Below are 11,112 nucleotides of genomic sequence, written 5' to 3' on the forward strand. Positions count from 1 at the left end.
CACTAGGAAGTGCATGGTTAGCCACTAATAACACATGTATTTATTTTTAAGCCACTGTTTAAAATGTCTTTAGTCTTTAGCCACTGCTTTAATAAACTTTAACTTCCCGAACGAAAATACCATTCTGCTCATGTCCTTAACTTTTGAACTTAACTTCAGGACTACATGTCCTTAACTTTTGAACTTGGAACTCTAAGTTCAGGACTTTAGGACTACATGTCCTTAACTTTTGAACTTAGAACTCTAAGTTCAGGACTTCAGGACTACGTGTCCTTAACTTTTGAACTTAACTTCAGGACTTCAGGACTACATGTCCTTAACTTTTGAACTTGTAACTGTAAGTTCAGGACCAAGTGTCCTTAACTTTTGAGCTTGTTAGTCTAAGTTCAGGACCTATTGTCCTTAACTTTTGGGCTTCTTAGCCTATGTTCAGAACCTATTGTCCTTAACTTTTGAGCTTGTTAGTCTAAGTTCAGGACTTCAGGACCTATTGTCCTTAACTTTTGAACTTGTAACTGTAAGTTCAGGACCTATTGTCCTTAAAGGCTTCTTAGCCTAAGTTCAGGACCTATTGTCCTTAACTTTTGAGCTTGTTAGTCTAAGTTCAGGACTTCAGGACCTATTGTCCTTAACTTTTGAACTTGTAACTGTAAGTTCAGGACCTATTGTCCTTAACTTTTGAGCTTGTTAGTCTAAGTTCAGGACCAAGTGTCCTTAACTTTTGAACTTGTTATTCTAAGTTCAGGACCAAGTGTCCTTAACTTTTGAACTTGGAACTCGAAGTTCAGGACCAAATGTCCTTAACTTTTGAACTTGTAACTCTAAGTTAAGGACTACCTGTCCTTAATTTCTGTGCTTGTAACATTTTCATCTGACTCTTTGACGTGTGATTCCACATGGATGTTTATTATTCATAATTAGTCATAGTTGCAGTTGCAGTTAACTCATGTTAGGAACTTATAATTTGTGAAATAACACAGTGCATAGTCTAGATGTTTCTTTGGATGCCCGTTATGAACTCTCAAGCAAATAGCTTTAGTAATGCTCCTCTTCTCCAGTAGCAGTTGAGCGAGATTCTACAAAAGTTTCGCCCTGCAAATGAAATGAGAGCATAGGGGCTCCGAGGAGCATGGAGATTTGAATCTCTTTGACTATTCTACTTCTTCTCAAACTTCAGTTCCGCCCAATCGCCCAGACAAAACTGAGAACTGAGAATTTTAACTTTGAGAAAAGCTTTCGAATTTTGTTGCCGACGACGAAGCCATCTCAACCGGAGTTCCGAGTTCAGAGAGAAGCGAGGGTTTGAGAAGAAAAGCAATGGAAGAAAGGGCAAAAATATCTTTTCATATTAATTTTAATAAAGTAGTGACTATTTTTGCTCAATATGAGAATTGCTGGATAAAAAATAAATACCACCTTCAATAGTGACTACCACACGCCATTTTTACTATTTTTGTGTAACTCCTACAGTCCTACTTACCATTTATTGTATTCAATTAACCCCAACTAATTAATACTCCATCTATCCTAATTTTATAAGGCTCACTTTTCTTTTTAGTCTACCCACAAAAACCGTCACTTTACTATATTAAGAAATAATTTTACTTTAAAATTTTCGGTTTACAATTAATGAAATATTTTATAGTCACACATATATTTACAAATTATTTTAAATCAGTTTTTTTTATTAAACTCGGTGCTTAATTAAATAAAACTATATAAATTGGGACATGGAAGTATACTTTTTATTTAGCACAAAAGAGATATCTACTAATGCTCAGTGACTAGTTTATACTTTATGCTTTACAAGGCATATAACATGTATTTTGACAGCAAGCAATAGTGCAATACATCCTCCTTACCTAAATCATTTTTTGGCATTATTTCCGTACCAATCATTTTCCCGTCTACATTTGTCCAATAATTATTTAAATTTTATTTTGCCGGGGGGGGGGGGGGTGGAGGAGACACGCTACGACGTGGAACCAAGTCAACAGAACAGGCCCACTTCAAAGACCCTAAAAATCGTGTGTTTTTCTTCACACAACACCGTTTTGTTCTTATTCCAGAAATTCTGAAATTAGGGTTTAAGGATTTTGCTTTCGTATCGGGAATGGCAACAGCGGCGGTACCGAGTACGGCAGCTACTACAGAAAAGAAGAAGCCGGTTTTTGTGAAAGTGGATAGCTTAAAGCCAGGTACACATGGACACAACTTGACGGTTAAGGTTGTTCATTCGAATACCGTCAAAGCCACTGGCGGCGCCAACCGAGGCGGCAGATCATCGGCGTCGCTAAATCCTCGTGGTCCGGCTCGTCTCGCCGAGTGCCTTGTCGGTGATGATACCGGTTCCATCCTCTTCACTGCCCGTAATGAACAGGGTATGTACGAAATAATCTCTCATTTCCGGAAATGGAATTTTGCTTTACATTAGTAATTGTTAGCTTACGTTTTTAATTGATCTTAATTTAAAAAATTTGTTCGGTTTGGTGCTCCTATTTAGTGTAATGGTAACTTACACGGCAAATAGTAAGAGAAATGGAGGTTATGATTGTTTGAGAATACCTGGAAATGAAACTTGGTGCTCTTTAATTTATTTTTGAAGGATTTGAACAATTTAGAGAAATCTAATGACCAAGGTGTGCATTTGCATGTTATGAAGGATTTTTCAGTATTGATTGAACATGTCAATTTGGTGTCTTTTTATAATGTGCTGAGGTTAATTCTGTAATTGGGAAATCTACCTTGTGTTCTAATCCCGATTTCTTTCTGGACCTCTAAAGAATAAACTCGTTTCTTATCTGTACATTTTCATAGAGTATCATGATAAGATGAAGAGGATGCTGTGATTCTATAAGTTCGGAAACATTGTGCTTTATTGACCTGTTCAGCTCGTCTTGTTAGGAAGCTATGAGGTGTAATGAGAACATCTACTTTAAAGCATTTCCATTCCCCTATATGGAAATTCCACTTTCTCTATGATTAATATGCACCTCCCTCCCTTTGTTGAGCTTTCCGTTTAATGGATAGGAATGCATTTCTTTATCTGAACTCGTTTGACTATCCTTCTAGCCTTCAGTAAATAACCTATGGGTTTGGTTTGAACAGAGCTGAAACAGTTTAGTTTTACCCCAGCCAAGCACCCCCTTGCTTAGGAGTCAGCAGTGGTCCTTTTCCCTCTTTGATCCCGTTGCGACTCCCCCAACCTCTTTGTTGGAGATGAAAGGTCCCTTCCATTAGGCTATTCCCCATTTGTCAACGTATTAGCTGTATTAACAACTTTCTTTTAAGATAGCAAATACTGAAATATTTTCTTTTCATGGAGAAATACTGATTGGTCTATGCTATTGATATATTTGGCATGCATATTTGACTGCAATTGATAGTTTATTTGTGTACAATGGAGGTTGCTGGCAAAATATGCAGATCTGTTAGCTATTGGAGTTTGTCATTCTTTGAACTGTTCTATGTGATCTCCTAAGGCCTCTCCAACCCTCCCCATTTCTCCATAATGGGGGCATTTTTTGCCATAATGGAGCTCCAAGACTCCCCCATTTTTGCCTCCAAAATGGGGGATGAATAGTGTTACTCCAAATATGGAGGTACACTATTCATCTCCTCTATTACTATTCATGATTATTTTATTATTTTTTTTATTTAACTCTTTTAATTTATCTCTTTATATATACCTAATTATGTTTATGTAATATTTAATATGAATTTTACCATAATGTAATATGTATTGAATTATCTTGTATCTCAATGATTTCACTTTTATTTGAATTATCCGTTAACATATATAATCTATAATATTTGCTTACAAATTATATTATTTAAAAATTTATGGTATAAAATAATATTATATTAAATTATATGTGATGAATATGTAAAAAAGAAAAAAAGATAGATTGAATTAATAGGAATAAGAAAATAAAATTTAAATAAAAGATAATAATATAATATTGAAGAGAGAAGATATAAAATGGAATATTCTTTTTTGGAGTAAAAAATGGAGTAATGGTTAGAGTAACTTTATTGCATTTTGGAGAAAACTGCATTTTGGAGGAGAAAATAGGGGTAAGGGTTGGAGATGGCCTAAATGAGAGTACTTTCCTTTTGTTCCGGTGAATAGGGACGGTTAGTTTTATGCTTTGGATATTCACCTATTTCCTTTCACATGCAGTTGATATGATGAAGCCCGATGCCACTGTGATTCTGCGTAATGCAAAGATAGACATGTTCAAGGGTTCAATGCGACTTGCAGTAGACAAATGGGGTCGTGTTGAGGTTACTGAACCAGCTGATTTTGGTGTTAACGAGGAGAACAACCTCTCTTTGGTAGAGTATGAGCTGGTGAACGTAGAAGAGTAGACAGCTCTTTAGAAATGAAAGATTGAAGTTACAGCCAGAAAATTGCTTCAAATCTGAAATTATTGCTATGCATCTCTTCAATCACATGGAATTAATGAGTAAAAGTGCCAGTACTTCGTAACTCATGATCTATTGCCATCAACGTCATATTATAGTGTTGCTTTCTTCACTTGGTTATAGCATGGGTTTTTTACTTTCCAGTCATTTCCCGTGTTGTAAGAGGTAAAAACCAGTTCCTAAGATTGACAGTTGATGCCTTTGTATTTCGTATTTTGTATTACCATAACCGATGCTGCCTAACACATTGTAAAAGAAGCTGACTGTTGTGCAGCAAAACCACCACCAAATGTATCAAACTTCGTTTCAGTGTTTAGCAGGTACTCGTTATAAATGTGTAAGTTGAGTAATACATGTCCAAAATTTTCTTCCACCGAATGCTCTTCGTAATCCTATTATTGTTGATTTCAGCTGTGGTTGAATTAGAACGATGTGTGTTATTAACAAACTTTTAGAATTGCAATATGCATAATGCCAATGTTGTACGACTCCCTGAGCTAATCGTTAAAACCTCATATTTACATAATAATTCAACGACCAAACATTTATTACTGAGTAGGAAAACAACGCGACTGCTGTGATGGAAGCACAATTTTTAGCCACAAAATTGGCTGAAAATTTATTTACAACGACCCTTGACCCAATTAAGATAACAAATAAACCCTGCAAATAGCTACTTCAATGGCAAGTCTGAATGATAGCGTAGCTTCAACCTCCTGAGGACAGGTTACTGATCATGTGTCATTATCGAAAACTGATTGATTAAAGAAGTCAGTGTTACATTAAAGCTCAACTACCTTAGAAACATAAGCAACGCTACAACGAGAAAGGTACAAAGTTACCATCAATAACAGAGATATATAAAGAGAAAGGCACACAAGCTAGGAATCAGCAATGTAATTCTGTATCAAATTATTACTACATCAAGCGTTGATCTCCAACACATGGATGTTTATAGTATTCGAAAAAGATAAGATCTATCTAGCTCTTTTAAGTTTAACAGTAAAAAATATCCAGCGGCGCTCTTTGGTAACTCATTATAACCTCTTTACTTCAGCGCCACATTGTGAGAAACTACAAATGTAAATTTAGCTCCAGCTCTTCGAAAATCATCACACATCTTCATTTTGAGCTGATTGAATAAAGATAAACTGTAAGCACCAATTCTATCAAGTGTAGTCTAGGAAAACATCCTGATTTAACAATATCTACCGAGGCAACCAAACAAAGAAAACATGATAGTGCTTGTCAAGTTATTAAATCCAATGGGCATCCATGAATAAGAACCAGAATGCACAAGAATATGAAATAAATCTCTCAGTGCAAATAATCATCAGCCAAATCTTTTTGTGATGGGATATTCATTAGCAAAATCTACACAATATGCGGTCATTATACACCCCTAACAACCATCATAGTTTATTTCTAAACCAGCAGAAGTACTCAACAAATTTTATGCAAGTAGCAATTTCTAAACTGAAAGCTTCCAAATATAAATGAACCCAACTCAGTCCTCTAAGCTTCTCCTTCTTCATCTAGTCTTGTCAACGCCTACAACAGGAAGAATGAAGCATCCAGCACTCAATCAAAGTGATAGAAATAGGAATTGGGAAATATATGGGCAACACTCAAATGAAGAGAATGCAAGAGACTAATAGCAATTACTTAGCATAACGCTGCCTCTGAGATCACTAAACTCTTTCAGGGCAATGAAATTGTTTCAAGGGTATTTTCTCCACTGTATCAGGAGGAAAAAGGAGGTTCCATATATCATGCTCAGTAGCCAAAACTTCTTTTCAAAAAAAATTCATATTTCAAAACTATAAATTAGAAGGTCCCTGTTAAACTTCGAATATGTCCAAGACACTAAAGAGAAAAACTTAATTGACTTACCAAAGTCGTAAATGAGGGGAAGGACATCAAACAAGGATCCTATAGGTCTTGTTAGATACCTATATCAAAATATAAAAACCCGTTGGTCAGACAAATATTAAAAAATGGATAAACGGAAACTACAAAAGCTCACCAAATGGTTAGGTTTATAGGAAAAAGAGAACTAGATAGAGATCAAGAGGAGAAAGTATATCCAATGATGTTAATACATGGTAGGTACACTCCATCTCAATTGGCAAATTTATTCAGGTGGAAAAGAATGATTTCAAGTCTAATTTAAGTTGAATCATGGCAGAGATTGAAGGTTGTTACCAGCAGAGGTAGTAATCAACTAGATCATAGTTTCAACAATCTTGAAATCATGAAGGATTCAGCCAGCACTGGATGTTTCGATGAAGAAGAGAGCTACAACTACTACTGGACTAAAACTTAAAACTATCAGCTAATTACTAGATTGACACTTTTAGCTAATTATGACAGGGAGCTATCTGTAGATCTATTCTGCTCTCAAGTAAACACCATTCCCTTCCCCAGCAATGACAAAATTGAAAGTGAAATAATAGAGGGAACTGAAGATCAAAAGTTTGAAGCCAGAAGTATGGATATATTCTGTCCTTTCAGAACCATTTGTCATAAATATTGATCATTGTAACTACAGCGAAGCAGATAATTACATCCTTGTTCCCTGACCCCCTAATCCTAATGAAAGTTCCCCATTTTGAATTTCTACATTCATTAATTTTCCTTAGTGACTGCTATGCGGTTTCGCAAAGCATGGCCAATCTAAACCCAAATAAAAGAGAATTGTGGTAAAATGACTTGCGTAATAATAGTCAGAGTTCAAAACCCAAATAAAAGAGAACTATGATAAGATGACTAGTGTGATCATAAGTCCGGCCCTGAAGGCTTGGTCTAGTGGTAAGAGCGCAGCACGTGATGTGTGGGTTCTGCACATGTCACGCATCTGATTAAAGTCAGGTATTTAAGTGGAGAAGGGTAGAGGGACGGCCCATTATTTCAACCCGTCGCCACTTGCCTCGGGGATTTCTCAATTATCAAAGAAAAAGAATAGTCTGACTACTATGAATTTACTCAATATTGATCCTATAAGCTGAGCAGATTGAAAACAAAGTATTCGCAACACTGATTAATTAAAGTATAGTCAACTGGCTGTATATACTGATATCTGCATCACCTAATAACTAACTTCACTCAAAAACCATTGCATAGTTCTCAAACATTTTCATAAGCACAAACAAAGCAGAACTAAAGAGGCCGTAATTCTTTTTTTGAGAATGTAAAGGGGCCGTAATTCTTTTGTTGAGGATGTAAAGAGGCCGTAATTCAGGTATCACATATTACAAAGCTGATTCACTTAACAAATAAACTCACACATTGCACATTCAGCTCTAATTAGGTCAACTAAATACAATAGGGTAGCAACAGAAATTTAACTAATCAATAATAGAGCTCTAGCGAATCCATGTGAAAATCAGCAAAGCTATGAGGCGATATAAACACAGAGTACAAAATTACCTTCGGAAAGCCAACTGTAACTACGGAGAGAGTCAGTAAGCATGGAAGTCATCAAAGCCGAAGCAGTAGCAGTGTGGTATGGTTGCAGTGACTCCACACAAGCGCTCAACTCAGCAGGACACCTTCAAATGCGCAATTTGTTCGGTCACATCGATAAACATATATAAAAAAAATTCATATTCTAGATATTTCTAGTAAAGCAAGTACAAAAGAGTACCTAAAGATGCGATTGGAAAGAGGAGTTCTAGAAGCCGTGCGAAATGGAGATCGAGCCGCGTTAGCCTCCGACGCTATCTTTGATGCGGCATTGCGCACGGATGGTGACCGGAAAATGGATCTAGCGGCGGCAAAGGCCATCGGGTTAGGAGAATCGTTCAGAATGTTTCCAAATGGAAAAGATTTTTCTGTTGAAATGAAATTAGAGGGGTTTGGGCTAAAACCCTAGGGGAATGCTTGGCTTGCATTTTATTTTATTTTGATTTTTTTTTTTTTAAATTTCTTAATAGGAAATGAGTCAATATAGTTCTTTACAATTCTAATACTAAAAGAATATTATTGCCTTTTCTTTTTCTCCTGTTTGTCTTTTTTTACTTTTGTCTTTTTCGTCTTCTTGAGCCGAGAGTCTATCGAAAACAACCTCTCTACCCCTTAAAGTAGGGGTTCTACATACACTCTACACTCCTCATACCCCACTTGTGAGATTTTACTAGGTCGTTGTTATCTTTTTTACTTTTGAGTTGTTGTGCAATGAAGTAGTACATTCTTTTAGTTAACAAAGTTCACTACAATAATTATTGTCAAAAAGGGTATTGTTTAACCCAAAATTTAGATCTAGGTTTAAACAATCAGATTTTCTAATAGAATAGAGTTAATCTTAACCAATATTAGTATCCAAAATATTGTTTAACTGATTTAGCAGTGAGAGTCACAAATGGCAATAAATGGGCAATAGCAAATCAATGTTCAATGGCCCAAGTACAAAGAGAATAGCATTAAATAGTAGCAAATGATATATAATGGCATTTATGTAAATAAATGCAAGCGAGTCAGCCGAAATGGGATGAAATTCTTTGATATTCCCTCTGACAATGATAAATGATTTATGAGCCTTTGAATATTTGGATTTTCCTTGGATCGTGGGAAAAGGTTAGATACAGATATGAAGAAAAGGTGTATTTTGTATGTGTATAATAAAGCAAGAATCTTCATAGAATGTCAATATATTATTTTTTTACAATGAGTGTCCAATCCCCCTCTATAACCACATCTCTTATACTATTTATAAGGGCACATATGCCACAAAACACTAATAGTACAGAAAGGAATATTTATTAGAATATTCCCTTAAAGTCTTATCTCTAAAACTAGTCGTTACTGCTCTACTAAGGGGAGTACACGTCATCGACCTCCGTTGAATCCTCGACCTCGCCTTCATCCTTCGTTGAAACGAAATTGATAACACGTGGCGGCCTTCGAACGCTTTCATAATATCGATTAGGCTCGCATATGACTGATAATTTTTCCCATACAGTTAGTCCCTTCACTTGTTGAGGTTGTCTTCATGGGCGAGTTCAATGAGCGGACAACAGCGGTCGTGGTCGTTGTGACAAGCGAGCGACATGGCTCTCCGTGGGCCACATATTTGGAACTCCTAATTTTTCCTGGGTGATTTGCTGGAACCGTTTGGTGCACGAAAAGAAATGACGTCATGACGCTAGGCGTCATGATGGCGTTTGTTTTCGAAGCGTCGCATCGATTTACGTGCGACTTTTAATTGGCTTTGTCATTTCGATTCCTGTGTCAATCATGATGATATGTTTTGGGTCCCGTGCCTTCAGCCGTATAAATAGGGATGGCTTCATCAAATCTCAAACTTTACATTTTCTAAATTTCTACTTTGGACTTCCTTCTCCTACTTCATAAGAATTCACTGCATTTTCGACTTCCTCTCATACTCTCATCTTCTACAAACTCCATAACCATGTCTAATCTTCCCTCCAATGTTGATGAAGAGAGTCACGCCATTCCTTTTGTTGTTGTGTTCCTTGCTCTTGGGGAAGGTGTCGTCGTCGTTGCAGAAGATGAAGCTCTTCTTCAATGGAGGAGATCATCCCCTACAAACCTAAGGCTAGGTCTGATTTTAAACAGTCACCTGACGTGATGACCAGAGAATTTCTATCATCAATGACGTCTAAGCAGTTTGCTAAATTCAAAACCAAGTTCGGCCTTCCCAGCCATGTAGAATTGATCCCCGCTGATGAGGACGAAGTGCACTTTCACCGTCCCGGGTATTGTGCTCTCTATGCCTACCCGTTTACCATTGGCTACTCGTTCCCCCTTCTCCCGCTGGTGGAGGAGTTTTGCCGCCATTATGGCGTTTTCCCTGCTCATCTCACCCATTATGTTTATAAGGTCAACAAAATAATATCAAAATTTGTTGAACTTGCCGGGGTCGAGGTCACGGTGCGGCACTTGGTTCATCTGTTTGCACCTAGATTTTACAGAGGGACGATGTTGAACCTTCAACATCGTCGGGGCAAATTGGTGGTGAAGATGGATGACAAGGGTAGTTGACAATTCTGGCTTGACTACTTCTATGTCAAGATTGAGACCGTCGTGGCTAATGTCGACGGTTTTCCCAAGGCCTGGTTATACATGTAAGTGTTTGCATTTTTTTTTAACCTTTTGAAGCACTTTGTTCATCTCGAATTGGTCGAATATACTTCTCTCCTTGCAACCTCGAGTCGTCATCCTCATCTGGCGATACGTATCGTTGACTAAGTCAGGCAGGTTCTCCCCCACACTGTGGGGATTCAGGATTGGTTGAGCTTCTTTCAGAAGCTCAAACCGGCCCTCCCCTCCCCTCGACATGTAATTTTTTCTCTTCTAGTCGTGATTGTATCTTTTGTTGCTTGCGTTGTTATAAACCCAAATGCCTCTTATTTCTTACGTTCAGTGAGAGGGACTACGAGAAGGTTCAGGGATCCCATGCCCATGTTCAGGAGGAGAAGGGCCGCTACGTCTTCCGTCTTCGCCCCCATTTCAGCCGTTGTGCCTTTCGCCTCTGCCCCCGTTTCGGCTGTTGTGCCTGTTGTCCCTTATTTTTTCTTGTCGATGAGGATGATGAAGTCTCACGCGGTGATGGAGAATTACGGTCTCATAAAAGGAAGGTTGTGGACGTAGAAGGGGGAGTTCCCTTGGCTGTTGATTCAGTAGATAATGAGTTCCTGCTTTGGGAGACAGCGATAGTACGTG

General features: G+C 37.5%; 2 protein-coding genes across 5 annotated transcripts; one reads left to right on the top strand and one right to left on the bottom strand.

Moving 5' to 3' along the window:
* Positions 1-1,982: 1,982 nt before the first annotated feature.
* Positions 1,983-4,801, top strand: LOC109205776 (uncharacterized protein At4g28440-like). Its single transcript, XM_019368523.1, has 2 exons — positions 1,983-2,381; positions 4,184-4,801. The coding sequence occupies exons 1-2, from the start codon at positions 2,114-2,116 to the stop codon at positions 4,369-4,371; spliced, it is 456 nt and encodes a 151-aa protein (XP_019224068.1). The 5' UTR covers positions 1,983-2,113; the 3' UTR covers positions 4,372-4,801.
* A 366-nt stretch (positions 4,802-5,167) lies between these two features.
* On the bottom strand, positions 5,168-8,302 carry LOC109205777 (protein NUCLEAR FUSION DEFECTIVE 6, chloroplastic/mitochondrial-like). 4 transcript variants are annotated; one of them, XR_002064727.1, is made up of 4 exons: positions 8,075-8,302; positions 7,858-7,979; positions 6,322-6,380; positions 5,168-5,560 (listed from the first exon to the last, which is right to left on the bottom strand). XR_002064727.1 is itself a non-coding variant. In XM_019368524.1 (3 exons), the coding sequence occupies exons 1-3, from the start codon at positions 8,212-8,214 to the stop codon at positions 5,541-5,543; spliced, it is 282 nt and encodes a 93-aa protein (XP_019224069.1). In that variant the 5' UTR covers positions 8,215-8,302; the 3' UTR covers positions 5,168-5,540. The 4 variants fall into 4 exon arrangements, 2 of the variants coding, with proteins under 2 accessions (XP_019224069.1, XP_019224070.1); XR_002064726.1 differs by lacking the exon at positions 5,168-5,560 and adding an exon at positions 5,723-5,979; XM_019368524.1 differs by lacking the exon at positions 6,322-6,380.
* Between the last annotated feature and the right edge of the window lie 2,810 nt (positions 8,303-11,112).

Source organism: Nicotiana attenuata, unplaced genomic scaffold (genome assembly GCF_001879085.1).
Source record: "Nicotiana attenuata strain UT unplaced genomic scaffold, NIATTr2, whole genome shotgun sequence".
NCBI classification, from domain to species: Eukaryota; Viridiplantae; Streptophyta; class Magnoliopsida; order Solanales; family Solanaceae; genus Nicotiana; species Nicotiana attenuata.

Bases quoted from the DNA above. Each gene is read 5' to 3' on its own strand.
- LOC109205777 (XM_019368524.1), bottom strand. From the start codon at position 8,214: ATGGCCTTTGCCGCCGCTAGATCCATTTTCCGGTCACCATCCGTGCGC. The intron at 7,980-8,074 runs GTACTCTTTTGT...GCGCATTTGAAG, and splicing joins CTTTCCAATCGCATCTTTAG to GTGTCCTGCTGAGTTGAGCG. The intron at 5,561-7,857 runs GTAATTTTGTAC...TTATTCAATCAG, and splicing joins TTACAGTTGGCTTTCCGAAG to CTCAAAATGAAGATGTGTGA.
- LOC109205776 (XM_019368523.1), top strand. From the start codon at position 2,114: ATGGCAACAGCGGCGGTACCGAGTACGGCAGCTACTACAGAAAAGAAG. The intron at 2,382-4,183 runs GTATGTACGAAA...TTTCACATGCAG, and splicing joins CACTGCCCGTAATGAACAGG to TTGATATGATGAAGCCCGAT.